At 39.7% G+C, this 18064-nt stretch overlaps 1 protein-coding gene across 1 annotated transcript in view; it reads left to right on the top strand.

The window, feature by feature from the left end:
- LOC115233014 overlaps positions 1 to 18064 on the top strand; it is a 64130-nt gene that overhangs the window by 33244 nt on the left and 12822 nt on the right. The window contains exon 2 of the mRNA XM_029803222.1: positions 17345 to 17603. Within this exon, the coding sequence (XP_029659082.1) occupies positions 17568 to 17603 (36 nt within the window). The 5' untranslated portion in view covers positions 17345 to 17567. The remainder of the gene's footprint in view (positions 1 to 17344; positions 17604 to 18064) is intronic.

Below are 18064 nucleotides of genomic sequence, written 5' to 3'. Positions count from 1 at the left end.
GTCAAAGATAAATTTTTAAGTACAATTATTGCTAAAAGATGCAAGTTTGCTTATCGAATTTATCATTTGTAAAATCAGGTAAGATATAATTTTTGACGAGATACTACACGTCCGCATTCTCCTCGCGCATTTAATATTATAATATGTGACTTTATATATCTCTCTCTTATAAATTATTTTATAAAAATTTTATAGATATGTAAAATTTATGCGAAAATGAGTATCTTAGTACGTAGGTGGTTATTAATTAGAATTTTCAAGCATAACTTGCAGTAGGAGAAGCAATAATACCATCAGCCGAGGTGACGAGAAGGCGAATGAGAATAAACGACGTGAAAAATATTCAGAAGGAGCGGCCTCTTTACATCGAAACCCACTTGGTATTTATCATCATTGTAGCCGCTTTAATCCCTTGATTAAGCCTCAACGCGCGATGAAATTGGATTGCCGAGGCATATTTATTGGAAATTATACTTTTTTTTTTGCCGATTTAATTTACGTTACGATGCGTTACATCTATTGCGATGTAAACCAAGAAACGATCAACAGTCGAAAAAAAGACACGATGAAATTAATCACTTGTCGGATTATCGCAAGCTTGAAGGCACAGCAGAACGGTTTCACAATGTTATATAACGTCATCTTACATGAGCCGATTATAATGAAAAAGAGAGAAAAATAACACAATGACATTTATTCGAGTGCTGCTATTTTGACAAAATGTATATGTGCATATACGATGCGCATTTTGTACACGATGTATCTCTTCGTTAATAGTTTTGTCACTATCTGAAGAAGCTTATATTCAGCTGTATATAACGAAAGTAATTAATATTTACGGGCTCTTATTAGCCCGCGTTTATTTAAAATTTGTGATTTTACTTGAGAGCCTTAATTTCTTAAATAATTAATATTTATTTTAATTATATATCGCTCATGTCCTCTCGTGCGCGATTACTCACTAAAGAAATTCTCGTTGTGGTAACATAAAACAGGTTCACGGCGTTTCACTTACGATAATTGCGAATAATAATAAATAATACGGTGGCGAGTTAATATTACGTAGTATATAAACGATTTTCTTCGTAACGCGCGACCAACAGACGCGCACGTAATGATACGGTAAAAGCTTAACGATAGTCCGCGCGATAAGATTGCCGAGATAGCGATCTTTGCGAAATCGCGATAGATTAAAGTTTCTACCATCCTGTGTCGCATATGACCCCGCGAACTCTTTAACTATCTGTGTCTATCGATTGAAAGGTCTCCGTTGAACGGCAAAAATAATGTCAGGACAGATAGGCATTATAATAATTGAAGGAAAAGTGAAAGATGTGGCGCCGCGCGCGTTGCGCATTATCATTCTTTGTTAAGTGATATTTGCATACATTTGACGTGATTCTTTTCTTCACACGAGCCTTGAACATAATCTTCATTTCTATTTCAAACCTATTTTCATCTCCTGCTGGTGGTATTTAGTTTCGATAAGCCATTCTCCTTTACATCTATTTGATAGAAAGCACTCGTCCGATTAAAGGAGAAGTGTCAATAATCCTCGGGTAAAATCACGGCCGTGTCATTTTCACGGGACGTCCCATTACACCGAAATAATAAATGGACCGCGATAAAAAGGCATGAAATCAATTGGAGACACGCAAAGAAGTAACGCGAGTGCCGGAGTGTTAATGCACGCGCAGAGAGCTCGTAGAGGTCCTGATGTACCGACGCGATTTATCACTATGAAACGGTCCGATGGGTGTTAGCTGTCAAGTCGGTCGACCGCCGATTTGTCAACCGATGGCTGGTGCGCGAGCTTTGACTAACTTTGTCGCGTGAATCGCGGCGGCTGGTCGATGCTGGTGGCGATGGCATCTCGACTTTGCGCTAATGCGACCGTCAGAATGACACGCTCGAGAGTGCATAAAAGCACAGATCGTATATCAAAGAGGTCCCTCTCCGTCCGTCTTAATCGTGCACAGCTCGTGCCGCGATGCCAGAGTTACACTGTTCTTGCTCGAAAGAATTACGCGCAGTTTTTTGCCCTCGTTTATAATAGCCGAGGAAGCGAGATAAGTGGCACGTTACTATTAAATACGCGAATTAAAAATCGAATATATTTTCAATTATTTTTTTTTCGTGTAATAATATCTCTTCGATAAAAATTAAATTTTTTCAATTTGTTGTTAGATAACTTGATAAAGCACAGAAATAAAGCAAACATGGTAGATTGCGTATAGGATATAATGCTGAAGAAAAATTTAGAAGCAGATTTTAATCGATTTCGAAACATTTACGTTAATCAATTGCATCTATTAGACGAGATATTTCGAGTCAAGATTCAATTACTCCGATGTCGTGCGACTCATGCGCGTACTAAAGAAATTTACTGCTAAAATTTTATCTGATCGCTTAAATTATGGCTGGTGTATAGCTGCACGTGCGTGCAGCTGTACACCGACTTAATCGCTTTATAATATTCATCGACTCGGTACCTCCCGTTACAAGTATTTCGCTAGATATACTATCAACAGAACGCCCAACGCACAGTTATAACTTACACGACGGTATTAACTCTTCACTGTCCTCCTTGGGACTCGTCATATTTCATCTGTGTGCACGCGAGATGCAATAAACTACCTATATCTTTAAGTTATAAATTTTCTGACAGTTATATCCCTATGAAACAACGGGTCATGCTCTATGTAATCGTAAATATTCACAAATCGTAAATAATAATGCCTAATAATTGAACATGGAATTTTTTTAATTTATAAATCTTCTATAATCACAACTGGATGCCATGAATGTCGTTTATATATATCTCGGAAAATTTATGCATGTGCTTCTTCTCTCTTCTCTACGCACCGTCGTCGAGAAGGAAATTACGGTCTTTACGGTAAACCTGCAAACGGGAGCTTTTGCGGTGACCATGCGGTTTGGTATGCCATCGAAGCGGCTTCTCGCAAATTTGCAGTCTCTTTACTGCGTAATGACGTTACGGCATTCTCGTGTTTTCACCCTGCTTTATGCATTTATTCACGAGGAGAAGGGGGGATGGAGGTGAGAAAAAGGGAACGAGAGGAGGCGGAGGTGAGAGACGCACCTCGGGAACCGGGCAGGTAAGGGATAATGAGAGGGCGGCCGATGATGCCGGTTTAATCGTCTCGCGAAACACCTAACGGCTGTTACTCACGACGTTGTTGACCACGACCGCCGTCGAGACGTATCCCTGGCATGAATTCGCTCACTGAAGAATGTCTCCTGGCATGAATCATCCGGATCATCATAAGTTATTTGCTCGGGGCCGCGCAAAAACTTTTTCGATCATGATCGATAGCCCCCAGCGACCTCGCACGTAATTATATAATGACTCGAAAAAATCGTATCACGTTTTTACGCGAGATAATCTTCAAAGATCTTAGAATACCTTCATTCTCTTCCTTCATTTGATATTTAATCCCTCAAACGCAGAAGATTACATAAGATTACATAAAAGAAACGTAGGTGAAATGCTACGCGAAAACCAGCTGAGACGCCTTGCCAGCGTTATCGCGAGACATTGCTGACGCAAAGATTAAAATAATGCGCGACCCTGGAATCGGCGAATGTGTTCGCAGCCAGTGAAAAATTAACTACAATTTAACGATCTTTAATACTCGATAATCACACTCTCTCTTGCATGGGCGGGTTTGTACACTCAGTAATTACAATGATACACGGGAGGACAAGACGTCGCGCCAATGACATTTAATCTCATTCATAAAATGTACATACAATCATTGTTCTGGTATCTCTTGGTTTCTGATCGCTCTCGAAGGTCGTCGGCGCCGGTCCCTCTTGTTACTTCTGTAAAAATACAGCGACCGGCCGAAGGATCGAGACGCTCTCTCGGAAGCTGTGATTAGACGCGGGTCGAATTAGGCGTAAAAGGCAGCGCGATCTCACGCTCGCGCACGACGCACGGTAAATTACGCGAACGACAAGCGGCAAGATGGGATCTGACACAACATTTTTACGCTCGTCCAATGGCGCGTACGAGCCTCCCTTTCCCACTTTATTATTCGTAATGGGATTAAGGGCATCGCGCGCGCGCGCGCGCGGTGATGCAATCAGCTGGCTGCGAGAAGTCCGAGGCGGATCGCGAGCGGCGGAGAGTGATAAATGAAACAGCGTCGCGTCTCCGAGAGTCGCTCCGCGCGTCGCTTTACGGGGCGTTAGGCCATGAAATTGTAATTTAATTGCTTCTCCTGCGAGTCGTCCCCGTGGCAGCGACTGCCGTTTGGCCGATCGCGGAATTTGCGTCCGAAATTAAAAATTCTCTCCCGAAGATACAGACTCGCCGACTATCGCTCGCGCGATAAATTTTTGCATGCCGAGGCGTTGTTCGTTAATTATACATGAGCGCATTCCTATTATAATATTCGATCGATGTTTAAGCAAACAATGTACGAAACACGTTCACCTAATTACGCCGCACTGTGTGTGGCCGCGTTGCGTTCGAACAACGTTGCGATTTGCCGAGTTAATGAGCTGAATCACACGAGAGAATCGACATCGATACGATTTCAATTTAAATAGCATTTTCTCGTATTTCTTTGAAGAACATGCAATATCTCATTGGGGAATATTAATATGCACGTCTTTTTTTCTACGGCCAATTAGAGTTGATATACACTACGGCCAATTAAAGTTGATATACACTCGCCAGGTCACCGAGCTCTGAATGAATTAATTATTGTAGCGAATTATCATTTTGCTCGTAAAGACGATCAATTAAGAGACTGCGCTTGCACCTCGCTTTTACGACTCCTCGCAAAAAGTTGCATATGTAAAATATTTACATTATTTATTGCGCAAGCGTGTACACCTTCGGGAGGTATATAACTCGATTATAGACGAATTTACATAGTCGAACTGTAAGCGTTTGTGAACTAGCTTGTAAATCTTGAATATCGGAGGTGAACGGTTCTCTAAGCTCATTAAAATATCGAAAGTCTCATCTTCTTTTAGATATTCAAATGATAATATCAAATCTTTGAAAATTAGTCGAACTAATAACAGCAGCGTACGAATAAATACATGAGAATGTTAATAAATTTCCTTTAAAGATTATATATATTATAGATCATAATTTATTTAGTTCGTGTCGATTTCTCATGTGCACGCGTATTCTATTCTTGCGAGATAAACATTTAAAACGCTGTCCGCCGTGGGTCGCATGGGGATTCATCATTCTGCACGATCGCATGTCCTTTTCTCGACCCATGTTCATCTCTTTCTCTCACCTTTCTGCGCGCGATCTATCTTCCTTCGAGTCCGCCGCGGCGGCTGTCACTCCGTTGACACCGAGATCTCGCTCGATCTATATTTCCCCTCGCGAGATTCGACACGATGATAATGGGAAGCTGGTTCGCCATTTCGCCCACAGAACGTCGGATGAAATTTGCATAAACATTAGTCACGTTCCCTTTCTTACATTCCGATACGTACGACGGCGAACAAAGTAGATTACGATGCTAACCGCGCGACGTGACGATAAAATCCCAGCAATTCGAAAAACAGACCATCGATAATGATCAGTTAATGGCTCGTCTTAGTGAAATTACAATTTTAAATGGCGTTACAATGTTACTCGGTTCATATCGATCGTCATTCAAATCGAAACATTTCATTATAATCGATCGTACAACGCAACGTCCGGTATATCGATAATAACACCGTGAGAACTTAAAGATAGATCTATGCAAGAGAGAACTGGATTTTTTTAACAAAAAAAAGAAAATAAAATAAAATGACGCCTTGAGATACAACCGACGGCTTATGTTTGCCTTTGAAGTTTACCGAGATGTTGACATCGATGCCACTATAGTCATGCAAATGAGATTTTTTTTTCCGGCTCCTGTGGGGATTTTATCTGTTTTTTGAGATATTTAAGAATATAGAGAAACGATTTTAAATATTATATAATATTTTCGTATAAGTATTATATAATATTCTATGTATAAGCAAAAAGATTGTGACAATATCAATAAGATAGAATATTCATAAGATTAGAAAAATATTATTAGAAACGAGATGAAATATCATCTCACTTTATTTATAAACATTTCCTGAACGAAAATAGTAATATCCACTACGAAAATGCAAGAAGCTGTAACGTTTACATACCGATACTAACGAGATTTTTACGATAGTTCCGATATTCTAAACATGTGTGTGTGTGTGTGTGTGTGTGTGTGTGTGTGTGTGTGTGTGTGTGTGTAGCTGTGTGTGTGTAGCTGTGTATCCTTACAACGATGCATTCTTGCAAATTTAAATTTAAAAAAAAAGAAAAACAAAAAAAAACAAAAAAAACACGAAGCTTGGGGAAGAAAAAGAGTTTTAATAAAATCTGCATCTCTCTCCAGAAATTTTATGAAAATCGCTAATCTCAATTTTTCTTACTGATCTTTCATAGCAAATTAAAATGTTAACCTTTGATCGCGGTGGGACAAAAAGGCGTATATATCGCAATCTGACGGGTTCGTCTTCTTGTATGTGCCCTTTTCGGCCGAGCCAGCATTAGCATAAACGTGACCGTATTCAAGATTGATGATATGTGAAATCTGGTCATTAGCAATGCGACAGCTATGTACTTACATTCATCGAAAAAATTATTTCCGTTAACCTTTCGCTCCTCCATTAGGAGAAATCAAATTCTGATGTATCGCATAATTAAGCGCTAATTTATTGCTAATTTGTTGGTAATTTGCTGATCTAATCTTGAATGCGGATGTCAAATTAACGAAGGTCTCAAAGTGTGAAATAACAAATCTATCGCACGGTCGGATGACTATCTAAACGTATAGTGTGAGAGACCAACTTTAAACTATTACATTTCAAAAACTATTATTTGAAACAAAAAATCTCAAATATTTTTATAATATAATATTTCAAGAACTTTTTTCCTATAATATTTCAGTTTATGAATTTTAAAATATATATCCTCTATTTTTTTCTTTGTATATATTTTCCAAATAATTTATATAAGAATAAATAATGCAGAACATTTTATTGTTTTATCATTACTTAATTAAAATTTTTAAGTATCGATATTTCTGATATAATATTATTACAAGATTAAGATGGAATGTAATTTAACACTCACCGATACGATGTGTACAACAGCGTAGAACACAACGTTGATCTGTAAAATACAAATATATTTATATTATATAAAGCATTGTCTAAAGTAATTAATATATCGAAAAATAATTATTTGTAACTAAATTTTTATTCGTCTTTTTAAATACAGATTTAATAAAGAAATTACAAAATTTACGAAAATTATTATTGTAAATATAAGCTTGTGTCTATGAAACGTGCTAAATAGAAATTTAAATCTTGTATAACTAATCTACAAAATTATTAATCTTAAATAGGATTTGAAATATATATACTATATATTTTAAAATATGTAATATTTCAAAAAATAAGAAATCTATAATATTTTTCATATATTATCTCTCTTTTATACAATATAAAACCAATTACTACCGCGAAGATAAACAAGCAATTAATTTTACGAATAACAAATAATAAATAGACAAAATTATAAATTACTCACTGCATGATTATTCCGCTGTCACCCGATACTTCCGCAGGTTTCCTTTTCCTCGTTTGTTCTTTGCTTCTTGGATGACACTCGTGCGACACTCACTCACGGAAACACGATTAAATATTATTTGGAGCAACCTAATCACCAGAATACGACGATCGCGCAGCACTTTATGTAGTATTTCTAACATCCATCGTGTACGACACACTTTATACAATAGAGTTTCTTCTCAGTTTGTCTTGGATAACTTCGTTTTCTCTCCATATCATAATGGGCTAATCACAAGACGGCGCGCACAGACTACGCAGTCGTACTTCATATGTTTGAGACGCAAGTAGTGACAAGTAGGGGATATTCCCTATAACTATCTTTTTCGAAAAATTTTTAGTTCCTCTCGCCCTATACTGGAAAAGTTATCAGAGCTTTATTGCGACTGGAGAATGCGAAAATAACAATTATACACGAAGTTACGATCGGCTCAGCACTACAAAATCACGCGAATGTACAAAGTTGTATAATGCTATCTCTCGTTAACGATTAGCGTACACACGCATTTTATGTGGCAATTTTAATATCTCTTATCATAACTCATGTTAATTGTAATAATCATAAAAAATGATGTGTAATCATCGCAATCGTACTTCGAGAGATAATAGGACGACACCAGAGCAGCTTGCACCGTAACCTCGTCGCGCCGGTGTCGTAAGAATGATAACAAGACGACCACGTACTTCGAGAGATAATATAACGATATATATCCGTGCCGTTTACCTACGCATTATAAACAATAGCGCCGAACTTCGCAATGTATAGAACGCTATTGTTTACACACGGTCGTCTTGTTGTCATTCTTGCAACGATACCGGCGCGACAAGATAACGGTGTGAACTGCTCTGTGTGTCGTCGTATTATCTGTCGAAGTATGATTGCGACGATTACATAGTCATTTTCTATGATTATTGCATATATATGTATGCTATTTTAGCGAGCGAGATAGAATTATGTACGGTTTTTACAATGGCGAGCAAAATCGGATCATCTTATTCAGAAATTAATCTCGATCGCACTAATAATCGCGAAAAAGCTGTCACAACACTCGACGGCATTTGGTAAAATATTTTCGATCGTGTCATTAACGTTTCGGTACTTATTCAATCAAATCGTTGTCTGGATCGAATTAATAAAACATGAGCGCGCGCGATTACGATATCTCGGGGGAAATGATCGACCTCCCAAAAATGAAAAAATATCGATCTTGCACGTCACGCGCTATTAAGCTCAGGCTCGCGCCATTCGCGCAAAATGTCGGGAGAGAAAAGGCATTTACACGACTGTAAATATGTCGCTCTGCGGTCGCCTGCGAGACCGTTCTTGCCCGCGGTTCGCGGTTCAAAGATTTATGCAGCCGGCGCTAAATCAAGGAGAGGGAGGAAGAGAGAGAGAGAGAGAGAGAGAGAGAGAGAGAAAGAAAGAAAACATTCTTGACGAGGTGGCGCGGTTAAGGCACCGGATGTAATGTGCTCTCGGCGTTATGGAAGTGTGAATGAATCATCGTAGTCGCGATGAAACAACAATGTTGATTGCTCAATAGAGATCGCTCTTTCTGCTCGCGAAATCTTCAATATTGCACGATATCACTAGGCAATTATTTTCTATTTCGTTTCATATCGTGCAATCCCGTTCACATGATTTTATGACTTGTGTGAAAATATCTCGACTTATTTCTCTATAAAAATATTTGAGCGTGTTAAATATATTCTATCAAACAGTGATTTGTATTCATGCTGGGTTATAAAGTGGATTATAAATGACGAGAAAGCGGGGAATGCGTAAGAATATTATGGAAATATGTATTGTGCAAGAGAATCTGTACAATTATACCGCAGGTTGTTCGCGGTCCTTTTTATTTACGATCTTAAAGACGCGTTTAAGAGCGAGCTTCAAAATGTATTTCAGACGCAACAGTCCCGTAAAAGATCGGAGCGTGGACCCTAAAGATTGATTTATTTAAAAGCAGTCGAGCAGCGTGAGAGCCGCCATGAAATGCGGATGTTGCTCGCCGATCGCAGATGGCAATTAAACGTGAAAGTTAACGTGCGAACTTTACCGCAAGACGGTGAAGTAAAAAAAGATCTTTACGACCCCGAGGCCATGGCAATTAACCGCACCCCATTCGTTGCGATTGACGAGCTTTTTTCCCGATCTTTGTGGTTTCGATGTGAAGAGAATCCTCTTAACGAGAATCTGTCGCACCGCACCGTTGCGCGCTCATTGCGAATCTCGCAATAAAAGTGCAATAAATTCATGCAGTTTAGATGCATCTGACTCAATCCGCTTCTGGTTCTGCCGCGTGCTTATTGGCGGAACGACGATAAGCCCGTCTGCCGCCACGTGTAAGCATATCTCGCGGTTTTAAAGCGATTTTTCTCACCGCATACCGATGAATATCATCTTATCTAAACGCCACGATGCATCGATATCGTTAAAAAAAAAATGTAAATTTCATAAGGATGATCAAATCGCTGGATATATATGCGATAAAATAGGCGCCGCCGTGCGATCATCAGTGTTAGAGGGAAGAGTCGGAGATCGCGATATTATCACGTTACGGGATATTATATAATTATATAATACGACCCGATTTACGATTCAATTTATGATGCTTCGAACCCGCCATTGTTCCATCGCTCATTATCACCGATTTGCGTCTCTATCATTGCACTCGTTAGATCTCATTTCTCAGTCTTTACCTAGATTTTAGCCTACGGGCGGCATCGCATATATCACGATAATGAAAGCAATCCATCTGCTTATTCACCATGTCGTTCTCGTGGGAGTAAGATATTAAAGCGACAGTCGACGTAGGCGCCTCTTTTGCGCGGCACGAATCCACCCCCATTAAATTCCAGATTCGTTGCAACGTTTGCTGTGAATTCGTATCGGGAGAACGTTTGAACGAAATCATTGAACGTGAATGATAAGTATAGGTAATATTATATATCGCTACAAACATTCTTTCAAAATCATATCGTCCTTTTTTGTAACTTTTGCTGGTAACAAATATAACAGATGCCAACGTCTTCGAATTAATCGAGAGGAAAATTTATAAGTTAAGGGTGCGGCAAAATATATTTATCTTTACCATCATCGTTCGCGATCACCAGGATCGACGCGTTGTCACGGGAACACGAATTTCAAGTTTTCATTGAAAAAAAATCTACAATTGCTTAATATGTAATAAATACGGAGCATCAGCTTTGTCGGTGTCGCATTAATTGGCGACTGGTTTGGGAACCTGTCCTCTCGCCTGAGCTCGCTTCATCCAGTGATACCTCAGCCGGGGCCAGTTTCCTGAGGGCCATTCACAAATGATACCATGAATGAGCTTATGGTTCGTACCGAATAAAATAGTCTCGGCGAATCTTTCGACCCGCGGAATATCCGATTCATCGCGCTTAATATCATAAAGCCGGTTTCGAAGGTGAGTCGGCCTATTTGCGAGGATCCGGTGAAAATGAACTTCGACTTTTAAGCGACTTTTAAACAGGATTTATTCGTATCGTTACTAATTATTTACCATCGGCCCGAAATATAAAGTTGTTCATTAGCAGAATATCTTCACACGGTACGCAACAGTTATTATGTCACCAAAATTTAACGGTATAATGATAGTTGAAAGATAAATCCCGATTCGCTCACGCGAGATGGTCGCTGCTTCACGTATAAACATCGCGAGAACATAATTATGCAGAACCAGTGTGGATTTACGCAACGCATATTTCTGATATATTTATAAATTTGCGATTAGCTACGGTCGAGGAAACTATCTCAGGAGACACGCTTGAATAGCAGGAGAATGATGTAAATCAAGCGTGATAAGAGCTTAACATATTTGATGATTAGTTCCGGCTGCGTTTTACAGCTCTCCCGGGTGGCTGTATATACCCGATAATTATCAAACCCATCACGGTCGATTAAATGTATTGGACATTCGATCTCTGTCGTTTAAACTGCCATCTGAATCGAGACGAAATCCTGGTTAACGATTTTATTTTTTTCGCGATATAGACAAATATTTTTTTGAAATTTTATATTTTCTAATTTGCGTAAAAATTTGATATGTAAAAATGAAAGTTTTTATCGTGTATATTCATTCCTTTATGTATAATAATATCGGATAGTCGTTCGATAAATGTCTTCCGCGATCTTTCTATGTCAGGTAATAGATTTCGCGCGCGCAAATCTATCTATAATTCGCTTAGGTTTTTAATATATTCCCGTACTTAAACGGCGGAAATCGCGAACCGATAATAAAACCGATCCGTGCGGGATATCGTGATATTTTATCACATCAGCACGGCAATACAAGTCGTATCGCGAGCCGATCTCGATTTCATAGCTATCGTGTACGTATGTATATTAGATAACTCGAGCAATTCCCCTCCCTTCATTCACCGGATTTTTCCCAAAGATTTTCTCGAGAGCAAACACGAGCGGGTAGATGTTCGCCTATCAACCCAGTATCGATCCGGATAATTCGCTAAAGATATCGGAATATATTAAACAATATCGCCGCATTCACCGTTCGCATATAGACTGTATTCAGATGCGACACATCGACGAGCGAACGTCGATGATTCGTGTCTTATTAATGTCTCGACGGATGTAACTTATGCCCACGCGGTCTTCACTGTCACGATGAATTTTTTTAATCGAACAGACAACACATTGCAAGAGAGAAGCACGGGAAGGATAGAGGTGGAATAGTAAAACCACGGGACATGTATATCTATTGCGCGCGTCGTCGAAGGATGCAGTAAAAGAAGTTGTCAGTAACGGGATGATTCCTTCTGGCCATGTCCAGTTGTTACAAGATGTAATTTAAAAAAATATTAATAATGTCGTCATCCACAAAAAAGGCAATACTACATATGTATCATCAAATCTATATAGCTGCTCGAGCGAAAAGAATTCAATAAATTAGACGAGTCTTATATTTGGATATCTATTATATCATAAAATCATCTTTAATTGCACAAATCTCTGTTTATTACGCAACAAAGTTGTGATGAGAATACAAAAACTCTGACAAAAAAATTAAATAATAATAATGTATAACAAGGAAAATTATCGCATAAGAAAGACGCGACAGATAGCTTTATCTCACTTAGGCGTCAAGGACGAGATAGCCGCAAGAAGATTAAGAATTGCGTGTGACAAAATTTTTTCACGTGGAAAAAATGCAAAATTAATGCGTGCTCTTGTATGACTTTAACGAGTGCGGTTTCCTTATTTATTCTCGGAACGCAACTGCCTGCGTAAATTAGAGATCGCGGATTCGTTAAGGTGGATTCGTCGCGTAGGCGGAAAGAATGGCAACGTCAAGGGGCTCGTAAAGAGAATATATCGCGACGTGCGAGTTGTCGAGAACGTGTCGCGAACTGTCGCACTGTAAGCGGCGTTAGTGGTTCTCGTTAGATTCTCGCTAGAGGGATTTAATTTCCCAGGATTCAGTTCATTTAATTATATTCAATGGATTTAGTTCGACCGCGCGATTACAAAACACAGCCGTGTCAACTACATGAATAATTAAGAATACGGATAATTTTTCCGAATGCCAGCCTCTCTCGATCCGTTTGACTGCTCGCGCTCGACATTCTTGTCGCCAAGGGTTTAACACATGTATAAGTAAATTACCGCGAAAGTTAATGGTAATAAACTAATGACAGCGCACGGCGAGATAGAAGGCGCCGGCTGACCAGGCTCAACGCATTCTCAGGCGCGATGTTTTTATCACGATGTAGCCAGGCGCCGCCGTCGATAAGTGACTCAACGCAAAGCCCGCGGACGGCTCCGCCTCTGCGAAATGCCAATGAGCTTCTATATATTTTGTACTTATCGATGTATTACGTGGCGATTTTGCGATATAAACCCCCGATCGTACGTCATACCTGCCCATTCGGGCGAAATTCTCGCAACAATCTGTGCAAAAATCTGAATTAAGCGTAACGCTTATCGTGCATCAGTTACCTAAGTCCAATTGTAACGTCATCTGTCGAAATAACAGCTTTTACATGCTCGTATCACTTATCTTCGTCGTAATCGATCGAAAAAAAAATTGCACCATTATACAGGTTTATTCGCGTTTAACTATCGATTGGAATACAATATCGCGATTTGTTCGGCTCGGTGGGATATTAATGCTTAACAAAGATCTGTACCGCGATAGTCTCGCGATAACGAGTAATAACATACCATTGGGAATACTCATGCAGGCCAAATTACCAAGATCGCAAGTCATCGTGCGAGAATTATGCGTCTCGTGTTACTCGTAAACGATGCAGTAATTAAACTACAGATCCTTGTCCCCTGTTCGTGCTTCAAGAGCAGGCCGATCGATCGTTTATCTCTGCGGCATCGGGATCATTAATACATTGCGATTGATGGAGATCGCGCAATGTAATCCGGCTCGACGGGGTTTATTTGACAGATCATGTTCGTACATTTGCTCGCGAGGAAATAAAGGAAAGGGCGCAGGCGGAGGGGGAGAAGAGAAAGTCGGCATAGTTTTACGTGGGTGGACAACACGGTATCGGCGATACGGTATCCGGATTGGTCACGCTTTCTATTAAAAATTCACTTGCTGCTGCTACCAGCGACGATCGCCGTTCGTCGCCATGCGATGTTGATTTTCAGGGTTATTCGCGGCAGCTTTCCGGTGGAGAAATCCCGTTCCATAATCGAACGGAGTGTCGCGACAGCGCGATTATTGTGCCGTCGTTATCGTAGCACCGGTATTACGACGGATTTGTGTTGGAATGATTTATTGGGGAGATTCGGATTATTATAATCATTTCCCTTCAAGGATTGTGTAGTTTTTAAAATCGACGTCGTTTGTGTGTGTGAAACTTTAGCTATACCAGTTTTACATTTAATGCTATTTACTTGGGCCAAAGTTACTTGCCAGCCATCGGCTACAGTATTTTACTAATAAACCTACAATATTACATATCTAATACTCTTTCTCTCTTATTTTTCCTTATTCAAGCTCTTTTATTTTTCTATTTTAATCTCACCTAAATAACGTCGCATTGTCGATTGCATATGTATCTATTATCATTATCTATATTTCTTGAAAGTCTTACTTGCCCTATAAAATATTAATAAAATTTTATTTATTTTTATAACTTTAAAGAGATTTATAATTTATGTAAAATGTTCACAAAGAACGGTTCGTGTTCGCCGATAGCTCGCGACAATGATTGACTGTAAATCTGGCTCGGTGTGTTTCTTGAATGCATTAGTCTGTGGTACGCGATAACGGCGCGCCTCCGGTTATCGTTGATCGGCGTAGAATCGATCATGTCACACGTGTTCCGCCATGTTCTGTCATTCAGTATGCGATACGCAGGTACATATACGAGAACGATGCGCGAATCGCGAAGGAATGCAGACTATGACCGAATTCCACGTATCGCGCCGATAATATCCGCGATAATGCATTCGGTGACGAAACGAGAATATCCCCGCTCGTGTCAGATCCTTACCCCTTTCTTATCATCGATTATGTCGGGGAAACACCGTATGATAAGAAACGGCGACACGTTTCGCCAACCGGTGCATGTGTCTTATCAAATAAATTCCACGCGCCATGACTCACTGGCAATGATATATCATATGGTGTGTATTACACATCTCTGCCACGCTGTGTCGGCGCGATAATTCGAAATTATAACTCTAATCCGCTCATGATTACGCGCCGGCCGCTTTCATCGGTCGTTCTCTGGAAACGAATGGATGATTGTCAACGGAATTTCGATTATCAACGGAAGGAGGACGCCGATGATTCATGACGATAGATGCACTCACGGTAGCTCGAATATACAGACCGATCACCTTGTCGTAGAATATGTCATGGAGTCACATAATTATTCATAACTGGCTTTGATAAACATGTTTGATTGTATCGCTCGTAAAAATTCATCGATTTAGGCAAATTTTACAAAAATAATATGTATTGTAATTAATAATCAACTGTGACTAGCTATCTGTGGGATAAGCAATCTGAGACATTTAATAAAAATATTGAAATACTACAAATATGTGATCCAATTAATCCCTGGTCATGTTTAATAACTCGAGCAACATTAGTATGAAACTTTGTTTCGCTCAGGACTATTTGCAACTTGTTTTGGATACGTGGGATTATATAACTAACAATCCATTTTCTTCCCACATCTTAAACACAACAATAACTCGATCTCGGCATTTTGCCTGGGATTAATTCGGGATGATCGAGGAAATATGCGATTGCAGACAGATCTCATCTTAGCCGCGTCAATTTGTCTGATCTTTCGAGGAACTTGGATGGGACCTCATACAGTGTCGATGGCGCGGACTTTCTATCGCATCTCTCGCCCGTTATCGAAACAGCTTGGCATTTTGTTCGTTTGCTGGTTGAACGGCGAACGCACGCACGCGTGAAGTCCCGTCCATTACAACACGGTGAGAAGGCGTGTTTCCACGGTGTGAGAGGCGTCGCGATTTCCAGACGGGGACCAATCGATGATTTCTCGAGAGTCATTAACTCACATAACGAATGATGCCAGGAGAGCGTCGGCACCGCCATACTGCTGCGTATGGCGCCTATATTTTCTTCGTCTTTTATCAATTGGAATTTATACGCGGAGTTATCTATCAGGATACGGACAATAAGCAGGAATTATCGTTCACATTGCCGTTTTATCGTGTATTGACCAATAATGCGATAGCCGAAGCCTAATGGATATAGCGCAAGTGAATAAACGATAAATAACGAAAGAAACGATGGTAAAATAGCGTGAAAGAAAGAAAAGGGAAAGGTTTTTCGCGCAAGTAACATTCGTCGAGTCTCCCATGAGGAACAACATTTCTCTCCGGTAGGTCAGTAACACGTCGCTGCGCGATGTAATCGACGGAAACAAGCGAGGCGTGAGATAAGATATCGATTTGCAGCATCGTCGCGATTGAGTGACGAAACGTAAATGACGCCCGCACCTCTTTTGCACGAAACGTTTTGCCGTAGACTTTATCGGCAAATCTTGAATGTTAAATCCACAGTCCGTCCTGACATGTCGCAGCAAATGCGTTGTCTTCTCGAACAATTCACGCAGTTGAAAGTCTTGTGTCGTTTGCACAATTTGTTCGCGATTTTCGCGGATGATTTACCGAAGAGTCGTCTTAATCGGAGTATCAATATAGTGATATATAGGACTTTAAAAATAGGACGTTTTAAAAAAAGAACAGCCGATCGAAACCTCAAACAAGTTTGAAGTGACAAGTTGTTTTAATACACAAGTTTGTTTAAATAACTTTTCCATATGAAAGGTAAGAATGTGTGGTAAGATCACGAGATTATGATAGAGTAAAAAAGACATATCGTAAATTAAAATATCATATGTTTCATATTCGCAATTAATATAAAAACACAATATAATGAGCTTTACTTCGTAATATTAAACGAAAGTGACCGAACTGAATCAGTCTTTAAATATCGATAATATATTACGAAATCTATTTGAATAATTCAGAAGCCGAGTCTCTGTAATAAATACACGCGAACGATAGCGTGCATCGTGAAATGAAATCGATCGCCGGCGTCGATTACGATTCTAACAGGGCGATGATTTGTCGATGATTATCTCGTTGCGATTAACGCGGCGTTGTAAGAGGCCGTTAATATATGTATGTACGTTTATCTGTCGATAGATTGGCGGCGCGGTAGCCATGTCATCGCCGGATCGGCACGGCGGATCATCACGAGAAATCGACGTGGAGCCGGGAGAGAGTCATCGTCGTCGGCCCAGTATACTTAGAGCCGCCGAGTAAAAAAAAACCGATAGCCGAGGGATCGGTAATTCAAGGATCGATACGAGCGGATCGATCCACCAGCTCGCAACCTACGGCCTCTTTGCTGGCCTGGCCAGCTACTATGCGAATTGAAGCTCTCAGCACCCTCCTCGTCGCGGTAAGTGTTAATTGTAAGACGAATATTCGATAAATTGCGATCTGTGCGTTTAAAATTGATACGTCTCTCGAAATCCATTCTTCTAGCGCGTTTAGAGAATCATATATATATGCAAAAAAGATAATTATAATTGAAAAACTTGGAAATAAAATTTGAGAAGAAAAATCTAGAGAAAATAAGAAATTAACAATTAATAATTGCCCCCCTAAATAATTCATATAATCAATTAGTTAAATTAATTTTTAAAGTCAATTGAAACTTGCTCGGTGTTCAAGATGTTAACAGTAGCGAGATACATGTTAATAAAATTCTCACTCATGCATCTGTTGTGTAGTTGAGTATGTAAGCTCACTGATAATTACAATTGTGCACTCCCAGTACGATTGACGCAACAATCGACATCCGTGGCGTCGCATTGTGCCGGACGAATGGACGTAGCGAAACAATAATTACGATATCCA

This window comes from Formica exsecta, unplaced genomic scaffold (assembly GCF_003651465.1).
Source record: "Formica exsecta isolate Colony F162 unplaced genomic scaffold, ASM365146v1 scaffold155, whole genome shotgun sequence".
Lineage (NCBI taxonomy): Eukaryota > Metazoa > Arthropoda > Insecta > Hymenoptera > Formicidae > Formica > Formica exsecta.
The sequence above is the reverse complement of the archived record's forward strand: the minus strand, read 5'-3'. Positions and strand labels throughout refer to the sequence as shown.